General features: G+C 44.1%; 1 protein-coding gene and 1 long non-coding RNA gene across 12 annotated transcripts in view; one reads left to right on the forward strand and one right to left on the reverse strand.

Moving 5' to 3' along the window:
- Positions 1-6,892, reverse strand: part of NUP153 (nucleoporin 153) — a 92,293-nt gene extending 85,401 nt beyond the window's left edge. For 4 of the 11 annotated variants that reach the window (XM_063812801.1, XM_009450561.5, XM_054685613.2 and 1 more), the window contains exon 1: positions 6,218-6,892. In XM_063812801.1, the coding sequence (XP_063668871.1) occupies positions 6,218-6,328 (111 nt within the window). In that variant the 5' untranslated portion in view covers positions 6,329-6,892. The remainder of the gene's footprint in view (positions 1-6,217) is intronic. The other 7 variants (XM_063812802.1, XM_054685615.2, XM_009450562.5 and 4 more) reach the window with 2 other exon arrangements.
- On the forward strand, positions 6,860-11,097 carry LOC129144221 (uncharacterized). The gene is made up of 3 exons (XR_008548431.1): positions 6,860-7,064; positions 7,329-7,561; positions 10,722-11,097. It is a non-coding gene; the product is annotated as an uncharacterized LOC129144221 (long non-coding RNA).
- Positions 11,098-21,748: the final 10,651 nt, after the last annotated feature.

Below are 21,748 nucleotides of genomic sequence, written 5' to 3' on the forward strand. Positions count from 1 at the left end.
ATGCAAGTATTGAATTTAGTCACCTAAAGGAAAAAAAACTTCTGATAAGAAGCAGGAAAATTCAGAGACAATATGAAGACCCTAAATCAGGAGACTAATTTGAGTAATAATAAAACTCTGGTCTCCCACAAAAAAAAAGACCCTAAATCAAACAGTTCTATTTAATTTCAAATTTCAATTGCATATATATAATAAGGACTCAATTTTTAATAACTCCTTACCTATATACATATGCCAGGTCCTGTTCTAAAATCTTCACTTGTCCCATTTAACCTCCACAACAATTTTCACTTTACAGATGAGTAAATTAACTTGTCCAAGTCCAGGCAGAACAGGGATCCAAACTCAGGCTGACTCCATTACACTAAAATGTTTTCCTAACAACTATCCTATCAACTATCCAATCCTATCAATGTTTCCATTTCTATTCCCACTGATTATATTAAGCATCTAGGATAAAGCAAATAAGGATAAAAGTTAAAAACTTGGTGACTTCTGGAATGATTTAAATATTCGACCTCTAAATATCCCTCCTTTTCAAATCTGAGAACACTCCAGCTATCAGATACCAGGCAGGACATACTTATTTGGGACAGAGTATCACAAAGAAGCTACCAAAACAAATAAAAACAATACTATCATATAAACCATGGTATAGCAAACCATGACCTGTGGGCTGGGCCAAATTCAGACCTTGGTCTTTTTTCATACAAGCTAAGAATGGTTTTTACATTTGCTAAAGGACTGTTAAAAACAAAACAAAGGACACTTTACCACAGCAAAGCCTAAAAATTTACTATCTGTGTCCCTTTCAGAAAAAGTTTACTGACCCCTGATCTAAGCTACTGATAAAGAGGTTTCCTTCCCCTTTTTAAAAATAGCTAAGCAGTGGCTAATGCCTGTAATCCCAGCACTTCGGGAGGCCAAGGCAGGTGGATGGATCACTTGAGGTCGGGAGATCGAGACCAGCCTGACCAACATGGAGAAACCCCATCTCTACTAAAAATACAAAATTAGCTGGGAGTGGTGGCGCATGCCTGTAATTCCAGCTACTTGGGAGGCTGAAGCAGGAGAGTTGCTTGAACCCGGGAGGCGGAGGTTGCAGTGAGCCAAGATGGTGCCGTTGCACTCCAGCCTGGGCAACAAGAGCGAAACTCTGTCTAAAAAAAAAAAAAAAAAAAGCTAAATGCGCCAGGTGCAGTGGCTCATGCTTATAATCCCAGCACTTTGAGAGGCCGAGGAGGCCAGACCACGTGGTGAGTAGTTCGAGACCAGCCTGGCCAACACTTGGTGAAACCCAGTCTCTATTAAAAATACAAAAATTAGGCCGAGTGTGGTAGCTCACACCCGTAATCCCAGCACTTTGGGAGGCCAAGGCAGGTGGATCAGGAAGTCAGGAGTTCAAGAACAGCTTGGCCAAGACGGTGAAACCCTGTCTCTACTAAAAATACAAAAATTAGCCAGGTGTGGTGGTAGGTGCCTATAATCCCAGCTACTCGGGAGGCTGAGGCAGAGAACTGCTTGAACCCGGGAGGCGGAGGTGGCAGTGAGCCGAGGTCGCACCATTGCACTCCAGCCTGGGTGACAGAACAAGACTCCATCTCAAAAAAAAAAAAATACAAAAATTAGCTAGGTGTGGTGGCCTGCGCCTGTAATCCCAGCTACTCAAGAGCTGAGGCAGGAGAGCTGCTTGAACTCGGGAGGCAGAGGTTGCAGTGAGCCAAGATTGTGCCACTGCACTCCAGCCTGGGCAACAGAGCAAGACTCTGTCTCAGGGGGGGAGAAAAAAAAGCTAAATGCAGGAACTGACTTGTAAGACAAACTATATCTAGGAGGATTAAAGGCGGAGTCCCTTAGCTCTAAACCAGAAGATAAATGTCTGAAGCACACTACCCACACCACCCCACCCCACCCCACCCCCACCCCCCACCCCGGGACAAAAAGGGCAAAAATAAGTGGTTTCCTCTCACCAGGAGGTGGCAGTAGGTTCTGGTTTGCCCATGGGCTCAAGTTTTTTGTAGTGGCTACTAAGAAAAGCAAGCAGCCTGACCTCTCCAAAGAGCTGACTTTCTGTGCCTGACAATCTGAACAAAAAGGAAATGGAAAAGGAAGACAGGAACTAACCACATTCTCTTCAGTTACCTATTCACTCTCAACTAGAAAAATGACACCATTTCTGGCCGGGCGAGGTAGCTCATGCCTGTAATACCAGCACTTTGGGAAGCCGAGGCAGGTGGATCACAAGGTCAGGAGATCGAGACCATCCTGGCTAACACGGTGAAACCCCGTCTCTGCTTAAAATACAAAAAATTAGCCGGACGTGGTGGCAAGGCACCTGTAGTCCCAGCTACTCGGGAGGCTGAGGCAGAAGAACGGCGTGAACCTGGGAGGCAGAGCTTGCAGTGAGCAGAGATCGTGCCACTGCACTCCAGCCTGGGTGACAGAGCGAGACTCTGTCTCAAAAACAAAACAAAAAAAATCAGCCGTTTGTGGTGGCGCATGCCTGTAATGCCAGCTACTCGGGAGGCTGAGGCAGGAGAATAGCTTGAACCCGGGAGGCAGAGGTTGCACTGAGCCGAGATTGCGCCATTGCACTCCAGCCTGGGCAACAGATGCAAAACTCCGTCTCAAAAAAAGAAAGGAGAAAAGAAAAATGACACCATTTCCTGAATGCATCTAGGCAAAAAGGTAAAGGGGTAGGGGAGAAGGCAAGTAAGAATGATCAGCTTGCATTATTCAGGGCTGTTCTTCATATTTGCTTCTACAATTCTTAAGAGTTATTACCCTTATAACCCTTCAGTTATTTGAGCAAGACAATGAATTTGTCTGCACAACTTCATGCAAGATGACATTTTAAAGATCAGAAGTTGGGCCGGGCGCGGTGGCTCACGCCTGTAATACCAGCACTTTTGGGAGGCTGTGGCGGGTGGATCACCTGAGGTCAGGAGTTTGAGACCAGCCTGACCAACATGGCGAAATCCCGTCTCTAAAAATACAAAAATTAGCCGGGCGTGGTGGCGCATGCCTGTAATCCCAACTACTTGGGAGGCTGAGGCAAGAGAATGGAATGAACCCAGGAGGCAGAGGTTGCAGTGAGCCAAGATCGAGCCACTGCACTCCAGCCTGGGCCACAGAACGAGACTCCACCTCAAAAAAAAAAAAAATTAAAAAAAATAAGTTAAAGAAGGAAAGTAGTAAACTTACAGCATTTCCCAGGAGAGCTAAACCCAGAAGTCAAAACAGGAAATTACAAGTCAAATGAACACATGCAGAAGTCATAGGTACTGGGTGACTGTACTAGCAAGTTGCCCTGACAGGCACTGGCAAACATCCATTAACTAACAGCGCCAGACCTCTCACTGTTTCTTACTCCAACTTTCTGCTATACTACCAAAAGCTTAATTTTTGCCCAGAAACCCTTGGACACTTAATCAAATAACATTAGTATAAAACATGCCATGTCATGAAGCTTGCTTCATGATGACTCAGCAGCTTCTGCAAAACATCCAGTTGACAGCCTAGGATAATAAACAGCAAGTGGGTAGACCCTATGTCCACCAAAGCCTCAATAATGACTAAAGAAAGTCCTTATTTTTAAGATTTTAAAAAAAAAAAGGAGAGTATTCTTTTGAATATACCTGAATACTTTTCTTGGGTAGTGGTAGTTTCTGCCAATATTAAATAGCACCTACAGTGTTGATCAAGAAACCCCTAAATACCTTTACTTCCCAATTCAAAAGCTAAAATATGTTTTCTTTTTTAATTAAATAGGACAAGAAGCAAAAGTATTTTAGATAAGGGGCAATGATAAATTATCAAGATTTAAAACAAAACTACACAGCCTGAAGTCGTATCAACTCTAAGACACCTTGGATCATAGGTGTTATGCTGTTAAGACATCATCTCCCCAAAAATAGATTTTTATTTTATCTAAGTACATTTAAGCTGTGATCAGGGGCCGGGCGCGGTGGCTCACGCCTGTAATCCCAGCACTTTGGGAGGCCGAAGCGGGGAGATCACGAGGTCAGGAGATCGAGATCGTCCTGGCTAACATGGTGAAACCCCGTCTCTACTAAAAATACAAAAAATTAGCTGGGCGTGGTGGCGGGCGCCTGTAGTCCCAGCTACTCTGGAGGCTGAGGCAGGAGAATGGCATTAACCCGGGAGGCGGAGCTTGCAGTGAGCCAGGATCGCGCCACTGCACTCCAGCCTGGGTGACAGAGCGAGACTCCGTCTCAAAAAAAAAAAAAAAAAAAGCTGTGATAACTTCAGACATCTGGAAAATATTAATTCCCTTCTAACCTCTATCCAGACCATCCAATGACCTATATTTAAAACAAGTCATTTTTCTACATGTCATACAAGAAAATCTAAGCACTCAAAGGCATTCATAGGAGAAAAGAAAGCATGCATGTGTAACTTCCATTCTACAGACGGATTAGGTTAAATGGCCAGGCTTGTGACCTGAATTCTAATCTTAAATCTGCTCGCAAATACCCCTTTTCTTCACAAATTTGAAAACTAAGCACTTTATGTACATATCTGGGGGAAAACTGGTGGGAGTAATAACAGTGCCAAACCTAACCATCAGTAGAGAACGACTGAAAATACCCGAACCACAATTTTTACTACTCAAACATTTCCCTCAAAATAAAAAACATTTAACTAAAAAAAAAAAAAAAAAAAATTCCTCAAATCTTTACTTTTGTTTTTTTTTCTTCGAGACAAGAGTCTCGCTCTGTCGCCCAGGCTGGAGCGCAGGGGCAAGATCTCTGCTCACGGCAAGCTCCGCCTCCCGGGTTCACGCCATTCTCCTGCCTCAGCCTCCCAAGTAGCTGGGACCACAGGCGCCTGCCACCACGCCCGGCTAATTTTTTGTATTTGTTAGTAGAGACGGGGTTTCACCGTCTCTGGATGGTCTGGATCTCCTGACCTCGTGATCCGCCCGCCTCGGCCTCCCAAAGTGCTGGGATTACAGGCGTGAGCCAACGCGCCCGACCCAAATCTTTACTTTTAAAAATCTGTTGATAATGACACAATTTAACAACATCAACCATGTGAAAGTGTGTAATCTTTATTAGCATCCAGAATAAAGTAATCTAGGAAGTCTACCTTTAACAGTAGGCAACAAGTTATCAGATCCTTTTGCTACACTTTTGTTTTTCAACAAATTTAAGACACACACTTCCCACTTATCACTGATAAGTGGCTTTATTAAAATAAGTTAACATTTTCCTATTCAATACTTCTAACAATCAATATTTTAAAAATGGAATTTTCTCAGAATCAACTATCTCATTTACAATTAGGATAATCCTTTTTTATAATTTTAAACATCCAAGAGTTCATACAGTGGCTAAACTATAAGACCACCAACATTCCTGGAGTGTCAAAAATAACTACACTTCTAGAATACGCCTCATAATATTAAAATATTTTGTGTATGAGATCAGAGCTGGAGTCCCGGTCAACTGTGGAGAATGGCCAATTCCAGCCTCCAAAATAAAGGCGGGGGTGGCGGTGGGGGGGGGGGGGGGGGAGTCGCGCAGCAGAGAAAAGACGTAAGGGTGGAGAGGGACTTTCAAAATGCCCCAGTGCCACGGTTAACTATAACCCGGTTAAGAAAATCTAAGCCAATGCTCTCAAGACGAGGAGGGCCACAAGCAGGGGAAACCGAGAATTAACTCATAGGCTGAGACTAAGTTATTCCACTTTCCATGTAACAGCGCCCCCCACAACTCCCCGTCTGCCCCAGAGTTAAGATTCCAAGGGGCAGCCCCCCCCCTCCCCAAACACACTAAAGAAGGGACACCACAAAACAGCAAGTATAAGGGCCATCAACCACATCTTTTCCTTTCTCCCTCGAGAGAACGTGAGTAATACCCTCAAATTCCAAATCCCCGCCAAAAAATAAAGAAACGCGCGCATCATGGGCCTACAATTTCTTTTCCCGCCCAGAGCCTGCCTGGGAAAGCCCCTGACCCAGAGGGTTGGGGGAAAGGCGGCCCAAACCACACGTGTGCGCCGCAAGGCTGGGCCTGTCTCAGCCCACTTCCCGTCGCCACCCTCAACGGCCTGAGCTCCCCCGGAGCCTCACTCGGGCCCTTCCTCAGGCCCTCCTGTCTGCTCCACGTGGGGCGCCGGGGCCTCGAACCGCCCGTCCCCTCCAGCCGAGTTTCCCCACCCGCCAGGCCACCGCGGCGTCGGGGTCCCATACCTGATGCTGTTGTCGCCCCTGCTGGTAAGGCTTAATTGGCCCCTGGTGGCAACGCCGCGTCCGGATCTTGCCGCCACCGCCCCCTCCGACTCCTCCGGCTCCTGAGGCCATGGCGGAGCCTCCGCCGCTTCCCGCTCCGGGGCGGGTAAGGGGGCGGGAGAGGCAGAGGCGGAGGCCTTAGAGAGCCCCCCCCGCCGCCCGGCCCCGGCCCAAAAGTCCGCCCGCGCTGTCCACACAGTGGGCACAAGCACCCCAGGAACCGCGAGGTTGCGAGCAGGAGCGGAGAGAGGGTGAGTGCTGGCAGCGGGGAAGGGGGTGGCGGCCGCAGAGGCCGAGGAGGCTCCGGTCCGGCCGCCTCTGCGGACCCCCGCCTCTGTGTATGTCACGGTCTCTATGGAGATCTCCCGCAGAGGACAGCACGAACAGCTCCCGGCGGTGCTGAGGCCTAACTCGACCGCCGACCTGGTGGGAGTTCTTCCGTCGCCCTAGCCGTAGCTGCCGCAGTTGAAGCCGCTGGCGACGCCCGCCTACCCCTCCCCTGTGCGCACAGCGCCCGCCCCGCCGTCGTCGTCGTCCCTGCAGCCTCCGCCGCCGTTGCGCCTATTACCCCTGCTAATGCGGCTGCCGCGGTCGCGAGCCAGAATGTCGTCACTCATCGGCGCCCGACGCATTTGCATCATCATGCTGCGACGAGCTGATAGGCAAAGAGGAAGGACTGGTCGAGTCCAGGCTCTCGGCCGCGCGGCACGCTGGGAAACGTAGTTTAACAACGGAACGCGGATTCTCGGAAAGGAAGAGGGACGGGGAAGGAGATCTCCGGGGCGCCGCAGAGGCACAAAGCCAAGGGGTACTTTTGCTGTTCTTGGCTGTAAATTAGACTTTGAAAAGGCACTTAACATAAAAACAGTAACCTCTTCCCATTCTCCTTCTCCCTGTCGGTTGGTTAAGTAGGCAGGAAGTAAGCAGATAGTAAAATCAAAGACAAGAGCTAATGATTTAAGAAGGAGGAAAAAAAATCTGTGGTTGAAAAATAAAGTCCATGATCCTTAGAATTAGAAAATATATACGGCTTCATTAATGTTTCTTTAAACATATAAAGGTTTTGTTGCAGACACACGGGGCTGGAATTCTGGTTCTGCCACCCAACCTATTTGACCTTGGATGAATCAAAACCGTCTGAGCCTTAGCTTCCTCCTCCATAAAATGGGAGCTTTAAAATCCACCTTATAAAGCTGTTGTGAGGAGCAGACGTGATCATCTATGGAGAGCATGTATATTTGCTAATAGACGAAAAATGCGATGAATGATTACAATTATAACCCATGCAGTCAGCTAACATTAGGGGTAAGTGATATATCCTTAATAATAAAAGTATACTATATTTGCTCCAAATATTTAGGAAACTGAGTAAGTGAGCTAGACTCAAAGACTGAATCCACAAAATGTATATTCTAGGAGTTGACGATTAGAAAGGTCCTGGTGATCACATAGTCCAGCCCTCTCATTCAACCAACCAGACAAGATGTCCAGAGAAATTTAGGTGGCACAATCAATGACACTGAGATGGGTAATCAAAGCCAGGACTATAACCCAACTTTTCTGTAAGAGCTAAAGACAAATAGCCAAATGATTAGGGAGGAAAAATCTGTTGTGAAAAATCTTAGACTTACTATAAATCTTTTTCTTTCTTTCTTTCTTTCTTTTTTTTTGAGAGACAGAGTCTTGCCCTGTCGCCCAGGCTGGAGTGCAGTGGCGCGATCTTGGCTCACTGCACCCTTTGCCTCCCAGGTTCAAGCTATTCTCCTGCCTCGGCTTCCTAAGTAGCTGGGACTACAGGCGTGCACCACCACGCCCAGCTGATTTGTGTATTTTTAGTAGAGATGGGGTTTCGCCATGTTGGCCAGGCTGGCCTTGAACTCCTGACCTCAAGTGATCCACCCGCCTTGCCCTCCCAAAGTGCTGGGATTACCCGTGTGAGCCGCCACGCCCAGCCTATTTACTATAAATCTACCACTTACTAGCTGTGTAGCCTTGGGGAAGTTACTGATCCTGTTTCTTTCTTTTTTTTTTTTTTTTTTTGAGACGAAGTTTTTTCCTCTTGTTTTGCCCAGGCTGGAGTGCAATGGCGCAATCTCAGCAACCTCCACCTCCTGGGTTCAAGCGATTCTCCTGCCTCAGCCTCCCGAGTAGCTGGGATTACAGGCATGTGCCACGACGGCTGGCTAATTTTGTATTTTTACTAGAGACGGGGTTTCTCCATGTTGGTCAGGCTGGTCTCGAACTCTCAATCTCAGGTTATCCGCCCACGGCCTCCCAAAGTGCTGGGATTACAGGCGTGAGCCACCGCGCCCAGCCCACTGATCCTGTTTCTAAGCTTCGTTTTTTTCATCAGCAAATAGAGCGAATATTGACCTCACAGGGTAGTGGTCTGGTGAAAGGATTAATGTATATCTAGTTCATAGTAACTGCTTAGATAGAAAGCATCCAATATCAACCATCAATCAGATATAAATAATTAGTTCCAGACATTTATACTATCTCCACAATCAAACTGCAGAATTCAGGTTCACTGTTTAAATCATACAAGTAAAATTGTAAAGCCAGTCTTCTAGTACCTTTGAACTTGTACCTTTCAGCGCCTAAAGAAACTATGCTATATCAAGCATAGGTGTACACATCAATGGCTTTCAGTGGCACCTCTGACCATAACCATCAAGATCAAGACAAGTTGCCAAATATGATAAACAAAATTAATCTATTTTCTCTTCCACTGTCTCATCCTAGCTTCATGCCTCCTCCCACCACTAACTTCCCACTAAATTCTCCAGGTATGCCCCCTCTTCCTCCTGAAGCACTTCGTCTTTCTTAAAGACAGTTGTTTCCCTCAGGTGCTATCTTCCTCCTATGCAGAAATCCTATTCTTCCACAAATCCATAGCTAGATATTTGACAGCCAAGTAAAGTAATTCACGATAAGCTAACTCATAGGGAAGATCTGTACCTGAATCTTTAATTGGGTTATACGTAGAGGAGATTAAACCGTAGCCACATCCCATCTGCCCTCTTCACTCTATGAGACCCAGAGTTTCCACCACAGAACAGAGGACTGACTGGAATCAAAGCTCACCCCTTTCTTGGAGGCTATTCTTTGATGTGCTGGACACCCTTCACAGCCAACCTTTGAAAGGAAGAGAGACGCGAAAGAATTGGGCCAAACGTAGACAATGCTTCAGAAATAGAAGATTGGTAGAACTTGAGGAAATATGGGAAAATCCACATTCCTTTTACCCATGCTCTCAACTTTTTACCCATTTCCACAATTATTTTATTTCTTGGAAGTAAAATAGTATTTGAGGGAACTATAATGCATTAATCTCACATTCATGTGATTGAGTCATTGGAAGCTGTGCCAGGCTTGAGAGCAGAGAAGGAATAAAGAGACAGGAGGAAATCTGCATTCAACCTGGACCTAGTTTTTTCAGCCAAATAAAAGGCGCATTGGGAGACACTGCAATTCATGAAAAGCTTGTTGCTACAATAGTCCTCCTCTGCCAAGAAACTTCTTTATTTTTTCCCCATATAATATAGTAGAAAGTGGCCGAGCATAGTGGCTCACACCTGTAATCCCAGCACTCTGGGAGGCCAAGGCGGGTGGATCACCGGAGGTCAGGAGTTCGAGACCAGCCTGGCCAACATGGTGAAACCTGTCTCCACTTAAAAAAAAAAAAAAAATTAGCTGGGTGTGGTGGTGCTCACCTGTAGTCCCAGCCACTCGGGAAGCTAAGGCAGGAGAATCGCTTGAACCATGGAGGCGGAGGTTGCAGTGAACTGAGATCATGCCACTGCACTCCAGCCTGGGCCAGAGTGAGACTCCATAACAAAAAAATTAAAAAATTAAAACAACAAGTATATATATATGTGTATATATATATATGTAACCAGCTGCCAATTGTAAATTATCAAATAGGCTGCTGACCCATCTCTAATAGATAAGGAGTATCCACTAATTAAAAGTGAAATACAATTTAGTCTAAACCCAACCTAGATTGAAAAAGAGCCATCATACGTTCTTCAGAAGGTACTAATACAATTCTGGCCCAAAGAATGTTTAAAGATGACAAGTACAAGAAGTTACGAAGTTTTATGTAGTTATTCCACCCTAACAAAACAAAATGAGGTATCTGCTGTGATGTCTATTAAAACAAATTATCACACTCATGCACAGCATAACAATGTTTCAATCAACAATGGGCCCAATATACAATGGTGGTCCCATAAAGAGCTGAAAAATTCGTATTGCCTGGTGATACTGTCTTTGTCCTAAGGTCTTATTGCAACACATTACTCACGTGTTTGTAGTGATGCTGGTATAAACAAACCTACTGTGTTGCCATTTGTGTAAAAATGGAGTATGTACAATTATGTACAGTACAGAATACTTCATAATGATAAGTGACTGTTTCTGGTTTATGTATTTACTATACCTTTTTTTTTTTTTTTAACAGGCACTCCTTGCCATTTCCTGTTGCTACCATACTTTATTATTTTAAAGTGTATTCCTGGTCAGGCATGTGGCTCACACCTGTAATCTCAGCACTTTGGGAAGCCAAGGCAGGAGGATCACTTGAGGCCAGGAGATTGAAACCAGCCTGGGCAACATAACGAGACCCCTTCTCTACAAAGAAATGAAAAAATTAGTTGAGCTTAGTGGTGTGCACCTGTAGTCCCAGCTACTAGGGAGGCTGAGGCAGGAGGATCACTTGAGCCCAGGAGTCTAAGGCTGCAGCAAGCTATGATCTCACCACTGCAGTCCAGCCTAGGTAACAGAGTGAGACCCCATCTCTAAAGAAAAAAATAAAGAAAATGAAGCTCTTGGGTTTATTTATTATTTATTTATTTATTGCCTGTTTGCTTGTATTTTAGGGAAAGAAGGGCCACACAATGGAAAGATATTTAAGGATGTAAATCATTATATTCTCATTAACTTACTGTGTTCTCTCTCTATTGGGAATAAAGTAATATTTAAGACTAAATTAACTAATATGAGCAAATTTTGATTAACTACATATATCACTTGATTCCAACATGCCATATATTTCCTCTTCCTGACTACATGTATCAATGTATACTAGACTTTGGTATATATGTGTTTATGTACATTACATTATAGTTTAAGGCATATTTTAAATTCAATCTTGAATGGAAACTCAGTTTTATTGGATGAAATAATAACCAAATTTAGGAAGGCAATCCCATCCTAACATTTAAGACAGTTAATGAATTAACTGAGATTAATTCATTAAAACACAAATATTTATTGAGATATTTATGTGTTGGTTTCTAGTCTTGGCATTTAGTATGTCAGTATACAAAACTGTAAAACAATCTCTGTCTACATATTATGCTACACTTTACCATTTTATTGAGTTATACTAAAGTTTACTATTTTATAATCTATTAATCATTAGCACTTAACACTGATAATTCACCTTAAAAATGCTACACTCAAGCCAGACACAGTGGCTCACACCAGTAATCCAGCAGTTTGGGAGGCCAAGATGTGCAGATCACCCGAGGTCAGGAGTTTGAGACCAGCCTGGCCAACATGGCGAAACCCCGTCTCTACTAAAAAAATTTAAAAATTAGCCGAGTGTGGTGGCACATGCCTGTAATCCCAGCTACTTGGGAGGCTGAGACAGAAGAATCGCTTGAACTTGGGAGGCAGAGGTTGCAGTGAGCCGAGATCATGCTACGGCACTCCAGCCTGGGCAACTGAACCAGACTCTGTCTCAAAAAAAAAAAAAAAAAAAAAAAACCTACACGTAAATTCTAAACACATGCTGTTGAATCTATCTCATACAAGAAATCAGGGGCAGGCACGGTGGCTCATGCCTGTAATCTCAGCACTTTGGGAGGCCGAGGCAGGCGGATCATGAGGTCAGGAGATCAAGACCATCCTGGCTAACATGGTGAAACCACCGTCTCTACTAAAAATACAAAAAAAAAAAAAAAAGCCGGGCGCGGTGGCGGGCGCCTGTAATCCCAGCTACTCGGGAGGCTGAGGCAGGAGAATGGCATGAACCTGGGAGGCAGAGCTTTCAGTGAGCGGAGATCGTGCCACTGCACTCCAGCCTGGGCGACAGAGTGAGACTCCATCCCAAAAAAATAGAAAAAAGAAAAAAAAAGAAATCAATTGGTTTAGTTTCATTTATTAACATAATTCATCAGTTACATTACAAAACTGGACTTATTAAGGTTGCAGTCTGTAAAACTATAACATTAGCAAACCTTAGTTTGCTAATACTAAGCTTCTTTATTTTTTAAAAGCATTTGTAGAGAATGCTCAAGTTTATCAGACCCTAACTTATTAAGGCATTCCTTTTCAAAAGCATGCAAACCAGTTAACATGCAAACAACCCTCACATACATATCACCCCACCACCATCAGACAAGCATGAACTACCCAGTTTAAACAAACAGTGACTTTTGGCCTCTTGCTGCTACTCTGACCAGCAAGCACCAGCTGCAGCCCCCGGGAGCTTATTAGAATAAAGCAGCTCTGCCCATCCCAAGCCAACACAATCAGAATCTACATTTTAACAAGATCACCAGGTGAACTGTATTACATTCTAGGAGCATTGTTTCAAAACTTAACCATGCCACCAGAAGTTATTAATCTGAAGTTAGATTAACTTTGAAGGCAAGATAATGAGGTACCTGAAGTTCCCATAAAGAGCAGGCTTAGGAACTTCTGTTCCTTACTAATCTACAACAATCAACAATTTAAGAATTGATGAACCAACAGCTTATACAACATGTAGATTTTTTTCCCTCTTCTTTATCATTCTGTACCTTTCTCCTTTACCACAAAGTGAGCAGAAATGGAATGAACCATTTTTTAATTATTCTTTCATTAACTTTTTTTTTCCAAAGGAAAAAGGTAATCTAGCAGAAGTTATTAACATCTGAAATGTTAAGGGTCTAAAACTGAGCATTAGTTATGAAATATACTTAAGCATAGATATTTCAAGAACCCCTTGCTAATTCCCATGTATCCTTTTCTTATACAAATTTTCTTTTAGTCACTGCTGGTTGTTTGGTTGGTTGCAAAAGAAAAATAAAAATTTTATTTTAGAACTAATTCATGAAAAAAAAACATGGATGTAAAGTAAACCCTAATCCAAGAAGCTATGAGCAGAGATAAATTCCTAAAAGAAATATCAGGCTACTTTCTTAGAATTGCGATGACTTTTCTCATTCCGTTGTAGTCACAAAATCATTTTTAAGGTAGAAAAGCAAGCAGGCACTCTAGGAGGGAATATTCTTAGGCTTGGATTAGCATCTAATATATCTGGAATGCCAGATGAGAATTCAGGCAACTTGGAATAAACTGTAATTTTTCTAAACTGTAAAGGCAGGAATGGTAGCAGCTTTCTACTTGACAAATCATAAAAACAATTAGATTACCTACCTCTAGTAGCTTGACCTCTTTTTTTTTTTTTTTTTTTTTCAGACGGTGTCTGCCTCTGTCGTCCAGGCTGGAGTGCTGGAGTGCAGTGGCACGATCTCGGCTCACTGCAAGCTCCGCCTCCCGGGCTCACGCCATTCTCCTGCCTCAGCCTCCCGAGTAGCTGGGACTACAGGTGCCCGCCACTATGCCTGGCTAATTTTTTGTATTTTTTTTTTTTTTTTTAGTAGAGACGGGGTTTCACTGTGTTAGCCAGGATGGTCTCGATCTCCTGACCTCGTGATCGCCTGCCTTGGCCTCCCAGAGTGCTGGGATTACAGGCGTGAGCCACCGTGCCCGGCCATAGCTTGACCTCTTAAATAGCTGCTATGAAGCTAAGACAATAATTGGACACAGTATTTTCTCCAAACATTACTTCTGGAAAAGTTCAATTTGATAACAATAATGGATATGTTAGTCTAAAAGTTTCCAGAAGAAGTCATCACAACATGCCTATTGTTCTTAACTCCTGCAATAGAGAAGGCCTAAAAAGCTGTGCAATACAAAAGGTGAAAAATCATATTTAAAAGACTTACATACATCACCCCTTGTGTAGGCCAAATAGAAGCATGTTTGCTCATGTGAACAGTTAAACATCAAGGGCAGATAATGAGGTAACTGAAGTTCCTGTAAAGAGCAGGCTTAGGAATTTCTGTTCCTTACTAATCTACAACAACCAATAATTTAAGTAAGAACTGATGAGCCAGCAGCTTATTGATCATGTAGATTTTTTTTTCCTTTTACCATTCAGTAACTTTCACTTTTACCACAAAGTGAGCAGAAATGAAATGAACCATTTTTTAATTGTTATTTTCATTAGCTTCTATTTCCAAAGGAAGCTAGGCTACTAGCTGAAATGAAAATCTGGATTTAGCACATCCTTATTCTGTATCATCACAGGTAGCAGAGTTGATTTAACAGAGCAATTACACAAGCATAATGGTTAGTTAAGATGATTTTAAGCCAATATCTATAATCCATGGCCAGTGGCCTCAATGTAGCTTACCTTGTTTGGATCCATTATAATGACAGTAGGATATCATGAGCTACCAAAAGCAGGCTTCTTTAAAACCAAAAAAAAAAAAAAAAAAAAAAAAAACCCAATAAAAAGAACTCTTCAAATATTCTCCAAAGCAAAGATGAGTGAGGTTATATCATTCTACATTTAGTATTAAAAAGGCAGTATCACCAAACAAATTGAAGGCAACTTTGCAGACGTTGAGCAAAACCTACTTAAACAACCACCCCCAACTACAGAAAACTCTCCCCTTCTCCCCATGAAGGTGTAGCTTCCACTATGTACCCATACAATGTGTAGAATAAAAGCATCAAAGCAGACCATAGGCCTCCAAGAAGGCCACAACCAAGCAACAAAGAGCATCAACTAGCCACAGTTAAACCCAAGCCATAACTTAAATGCTTTCCATTAGTAACAGTTACATTTTCTTTTTCACTTGTTTGGTCATAAAATCTTGCCCCTTCAATGAGTCAGCAGTGACTCATAAGCACTTCCTACAAGAAGCACCTGCTTTTAGACCCATCCCTTCCAGCCAAAGTGCTGAGACCCAGGATTGATTTTAGCTTCATCCTTGCTGATGCTTGAGTTTAATCACTTGTCTCTCTCATACTGGATATCCATGTTGGCCAGCAGTTACTCTGCAAAGTAGTGGTCTGCTGCTGTGCAGTGAGGAGGCAAATCCACAAAGGGGCACCAGGAGTAGTAGACAATTGGGAAGGAAATGCCATTTTTCTCTCTTCGCTCTTGTCCACTATAGCTCTGCCTCTTTGACTCCTCATCATAAGGTCCCAGCCTTTACAACTATGCCTCCTCCTGTACCGGCAGAGTCTCCTCTCAAGGTTTGGTTTTGGTTTACAAACAAAGAGGAACTGACTTTTTCCCTACACCACTAACTTTAGAACAGGGTCCTTTGAAAAGTATCCAAAACTGAGGTCGGGAGTTCGAGACCAGCCAGACCAACATGGAGAAACCTCGTCTCTGCTAAAAATATCAAATTAGCCGGGTGTGGTGGCATATGCCTGTAATCGCAGCTACTTGGGAGGTTGAGGCAGGAGAATTCCTTGAACCCAGGAGGCGGAGGTTGTGGTAAGCTGAGATCGCACCAATTGCACTCCAACCTGGGCAAAAAGAGCAAAACTCTGTCTCAAAAAAAAAAAAAGAAAATCTAAAACTGAGATGGAGGGGAAAAAATGCGACAGTTCTGAGAAGCTTTCTGCCTTAATTTCTTTCTTTCTTTCTTTCTTCTTTATTATTATTATTATTATTTTTTGAGATCGTGTCTTGCTCTGTTGCCCAGGCTAGAGTGCAGCGGTGAGATCTCCGCTCACTGCAACCTCCGCCTCCATAGTTCAAGTGATTCTCCTGCCTCAGCCTCCCAAGTAGCTGGGACTACAGGCACCTGCCACCAAACCCGGCTAATTTGTATATTTTTTAGTAGAAGTTGGGATATCCTAATTTCAAGTTAAAGAAAAGAACAAGAAAAGTGCAGTGGTTAGTTTTACATGAGATCCAAACAAAACAGGTCAGATCACTTGTTTCAATTTCTCCAGCAATTTTCCACTGAAAACTTCCTATATATGGAAGGAATATAGAAAAAGAAAAGAGGAAATGTTTAAGGAGTGATGTCAGACAGAAGAGAAGGAGGCTGAGACGAGCAAGCAGGGAGGGCAAATTTTAAATTCTGGCAAATAGTCACTGCTAGACATGTCTGAAAATACCATCAAAAATTCTGCCAGGTTCACGGCCAACCTGAACTCACCCTTGGTGTATTTTCCCTCTATAAGGCAGTCTTTTGGGTCCAGATTGGCTCCTTGTTGACCTAAATTCAAAAGCTGTAAAAAAATGAACGAAGGATGAGTGATACCTTGCAGAAATGGTGTTACCGAAACCCAGAGTGTCACTTACTGGCGTCATAAATAATGAAGGACTAATAAATAATACATGGAAAAGAAAAGACCCTCGTCATTGTCACTTCATGTTTTCCTCACATTTTGTATCCATAAGGCCAGGCACAAATTGAATGAATATTTATTGAAAGGATGAATGGACATTTATAGGAGGTTTCACAATGCCTTATTTCCCTCAACAACTTTTATGTTATGCAAATGTTTTCTGTGTTTGAAAAAAAATACTTTAAAATGAAACTTGTTAAAACAATCTTTTATTGCTAGAACACTTGAAATCTCCCTTTTGCTTTTAAACACAATTTACCTGAGACCATGTACTATTTGCAGTATCAGAGGTAAACAGAAAAATCACTTTTTTTTTTTTTTTTTTTGAGACAGAGTCTCGCTCTGTCGCCCAGGCTAGAGTGCAGTGGCGCGATCTCAGCTCACTGCAAACTCCGCCTCCCGGGTTCACGCCATTCTCCTGCCTCAGCCTCCCGAGTAGTTGGAACTACAGGTGCCCGCCACCACGCCCGGCTAATTTTTTGTATTTTTAGTAGAGACGGGGTTTCACCGTGTTAGCCAGGATGGTCTCGATCTCCTGACCTAGTGATCCACCCGCATTGGCCTCCCAAAGTGCTGGGATTACAGGCGTGAGCCACCGCGCCTGGCCTCAGAAAAATCACTTTTATGGACTCAGATCAAGATGGTGCTTTCTCTGGGGGATTATGCCAAAATAGGAAGGTGACCTGAAGGGAGAAGGAAGTGCACTTTAAAAACAGACCTTCGGCCGGACGCGGTGGCTCACGCCTGTAATCCCAGAACTTTGGGAGGCTGAGGCGGGTGGATCACGAGGTCAAGAGATCAAGACTATCCTGGCCAACATGGTGAAACCCTGTCTCTACTAAAAATACAAAAATTAGCTGGGCGTGGTGGCACGTGCCTGTAGTCCCAGCTACTTGGGAGGCTGAGGCAGGAGAATCGCTTGAACCCGAGAGGCGGAGGTTGCCATGAGCCAAGATCACACCACTGCACTCCAGCCTGGCGACAGAGTGAGACTCTGTCTCAAAAAAAAAAAAAAAAAAAAAAACCCACAAAAAAACAGGCACTTTAGAAGGCTGAGGTGGGAAGATTACATGAGGCCAGGAGTTTTAGACCAGACTGGGCAATGGTGCAAGACCCCCATCTCTCCAAAAACAGTTTTTAAATAGCCGGGTGTGTTGGCATGCACCTGTCATACTAGCTACTCAGGCAGCTGAGGAGGGAGAATCACTTGAACCCAGGAGTTTGAGGCTGCAGTGAGCTATGATCATGCCACTGTACTCCTGCCTGGGTGACAGAGTGAGATCCTGTCTCTAATAAATACATACATACAGAATGACAGACTTTCGGGAATAGCATTCAACAGTTATAGAAGACCATGTATTCTGCAGATGGTAACATGATAATGGGATGTGTCCTGCCATTTAGGGACAAGTGGAAGTGGTCATACTCTTTTTTTTTTTTTTTTGAGATGGAGTCTCGCTCTTGTCACCCAGGCTGGAGTGCAATGGTACGATCTCAGCTCACTGCAACCTCCACCTCCCGGGTTCAAGCGATTCTCCTGCCTCAGCCTCCTGAGTAGCTGGGATTACAGGCGCCCACCACCATGCTCGGCTAATTTTTGTACTTTTAGTAGAGATGGGGTTTCACCATGTTGCCAGGATGGTCTCCAACACCTGACCTCAGGTGATCCACCCGCCTTGGGCTCCCAAAATGCTGGGATTACAGGCATGAGCCACTGTGCCCCACCAGAAGTGTTCGTACTTATAAGTATTTTGAGTAAATACATATGCAGATAAATTTCCTTTTGGAAATATTTGTTGCTTAGGATTTTAAACGATTTGCAGATTAAAAGCTTCAGATTAGCTGTCATGGTTTCCCCTCCTCAACTTGGTGGGCTTGGAGTCAGGACTTTCAATTTAAAGAACGTGAGTACAATTTAGTGATTCTTTAGCAGAGAATGCTATTTATTTATTTATTGAGATAGTGTCTTGCTCTGTCATCCAGGCTGGAGTGCAGTGGTGCAGTCTTGGCTCACTGCAACCTCCACTGCCCAGTTTCAAGCGATTCTCCTGCCTCAGCTTCCCAAGTAGCTGGGACCATGGGCGTGCATCATTGCACCCGGCCAATTTTTGTATTTTTAGTAGAGATGGGTTTTCGTCATGTTGGCCAGGCTGTTCTCAAGCTCCTGTCTCAAGTGCTCCACCTGCCTCGGCCTCCCAAAGTGCTGGGATTACAGGCATGAGCCACTGCACCCTGCCTATTTATTTTTGTAAAGACAGGGTCTCGCTCTGTTGCCCAGGCTGGAGTGCAGTGGTACAATCAGAGCTCGCTGCAGCCTTGAACTCCTGGGCTTAAGGGATCTTCCCACCTCAGCCTCCTAAGTAGCTGGGACCACAAGCACACACCACCACGCCCAGCTAATTTTATTTTTTGTAGAGATGGGGTCTTGGTACATGACCAGGCTGGTCTCTAACTCCTGGGCTCAAGTGATCCTCCTGCCTCAGCCTCCCAAAGTACTGGTACTACAGGTATGAGCTCACTGCACCTGGCCTCCTTTCTTTAGATGAAATACATTCTTCTGTACAAAAGGCCAGGTGACAGAAGGTACTGTAAAATGTGCACTGGAGACAAAAATACATAGACCTAAGGTTGCAAAGGAACAAACTGTGTCCTCAAATAATTGCAATATCTAGGTAGGATCTTGCAGAGATAAAGAGGAGGCCAAGGAATAGGATTTAAAGCCTCCACTGTTAGTAACTAAGTGCAGGAAATGATAGCACTATTTATTTATTCATTTATTTATTTATGTGTTTATTTATTGAGTGCCCACACTATGCTGTGCACCTTGCTGGGTGCCTTCCATGCATTTTTTTTTTTTATCCTTATGAGGACTCTTTTAGGGAATAAAAGAGAAGGGTTATTAAGTAGTTTGCTCAAGGTCATACCAAATAGTTGACAGAAATGGGCTTTGAACACAGGTCTGACTGATTTTTAAAAACTGTAGTTCTTCCGTTAGCCAGGTGACACTCTAGAGCTTCCCACAGGCAATGGGCAGGTGGAGAGGGTGGAGCCTGAGATATTTATGGAAGCTGCTGAGCTAACTGGAATCCCCGACTCTTCTCACCTAGGTATGTGTAGCTGCTTTTCCGTTAGCGCCTTGGCAGGATTTCAGGAGCAGAGTAGGGACTCTGCTAACCAGATCAGTGTACTGGGTGATGCGCTCTTGGGCCCCAGACACTTGTGAACTCCTTTCTTTGTATAGTTGCCAGATAACATTCAAAACACTCCATTAAGTTTGAATTTCAGATGAACAATGAATAACTTTTTGTATATGTCCTCGATATTGCAAATATGGCATGAAGCAATTAATTTGCTAAACCTGGCAATGCTACTTCTTTGCCCTATTTCAAAATGGCTTAAATTATATATATATATATATATATTTTTTTTTTTTTTTTTTTTTTTAAGAGACGGAGTCTCATCTGTCACCCAGGCTGGAGTGCAGTAGTGTGATCTCGGCTCACTGCAACCTCTGCTTTCTGGTTTCAAGCGATTCTTCTGCCTCAGCCTCCCTAGTAGCTGGTATCACAGGTGTGCACCACGACACCCGGCTAATTTTTTTTTTTTTTTTGACGGAGTCTCGCACTGCTGCCCAGGCTGGAGTGCAGTGGCACAATACTGGCTCACTGCAAGCTCTGTCTCCCGGGTTCACACCATTCTCCTGCCTCAGCCTCCTGAGTAGCTGGGACTACAGGCGCCTGTCACCAAGCCCGGCTAATTTTTTGTATTTTTAGTAGAGACACGGTTTCACCATGTTAGCCAGGGCGGTCTCGATCTCATGACCTCGTGATCCGCCCGTCTCGGCCTCCCAAAGTGCTGGGATTATAGGCGTGAGCCACCATGCCTGGCCTTAAATTAGAATTAGCAAGTAGTTGTGTGCACTGGAGTGACTTGCAGTCTACACATGCTGTTTAGCTTGGAGTTACTGGAATTGTAAGAAACTCTGAACCACAAGCACGTCTCTTCTTCCACCCCGACCCCACCAAGCTGTTAAATGGTTTGTCAAGGGATGTCACTCTTATTCATTGTATTAGTTTCCAGTGCAGCAAACATAAATCTTATGTCCACAACTTATGTGGTATGCCGTAAATGTAAATTGATATTCTTTTTTTTTTTTTCCTGGAGACAGGGTCTCCCAGGCTGGAGCGCAATGGTGCAATCTCAGCTCACTGGAACCCCACCTTCCAGGCTCAGTCAGTCCTCCCACCTCAGCCTCCCAAGTAGCTGGGACTACAGACACTCACCACCACGCCCAGCTAATTTTGCATTTTTGTAGAGACGGGGTTTTGCCATGTTGCCTAGGCTGGAATTGATATTCTTTAACTCAACAAAATTTCTGTTTCAAAACCCCATTATTATTATTATTATTATTATTATTATTATTATTATTATTTTTGAGACAGAGTCTCACTCTGTCGCCCAGGCTAGAGTGCAGTGGCGTGATCTCCACCTGCCAGGTTCAAACGATTCTCCTGCCTCAGCCTCCCCAGTAGCTGGGATTACAGGCGCCCACCACCACGCCCAGCTAATTTTTTGTATTTTTATAGAGACGGGGTTTCACCATGTTAGCCAGGATGGTCTCGGTCTCCTGACCTCGTGATCCACCTGCCCCAGCCTCCCAAAGTGTTGGGATTACAGGCATGAGCCACGGCACCTGGCCTACAACCCCCCATTGTTTTTAAGAGGTGGCAGAATATAACCTCAGTCAAGTCAGGGTTCACTGTCCCTGTCCCTTTTCCTAGAATTGTTCCCAGAGCTCACATAGTGCTATGTATGTGTGTGGTGGGTGGGGCGGGGGCTGAGGGGCGGGGGGAGCTTCCGTTCTTTGCTGTCCTCTGTGCAAATTATTACCGAGCCCCTCTCATTCCTGTCCATGTGGCCCCTTCAATCCAGGTGCTTTCTATTCTTCCCTATTCTACTCAGGCGCAAGCATCATCCTATTGTTTCTGTTCCATGCTAAGCCTTCAAACCCTTCTTGCACAGTGTAGCCAACTCTCTCCGGATTTTTTTTTTTTA

Source organism: Pan troglodytes, chromosome 5 (genome assembly GCF_028858775.2).
Source record: "Pan troglodytes isolate AG18354 chromosome 5, NHGRI_mPanTro3-v2.0_pri, whole genome shotgun sequence".
NCBI lineage: Eukaryota > Metazoa > Chordata > Mammalia > Primates > Hominidae > Pan > Pan troglodytes.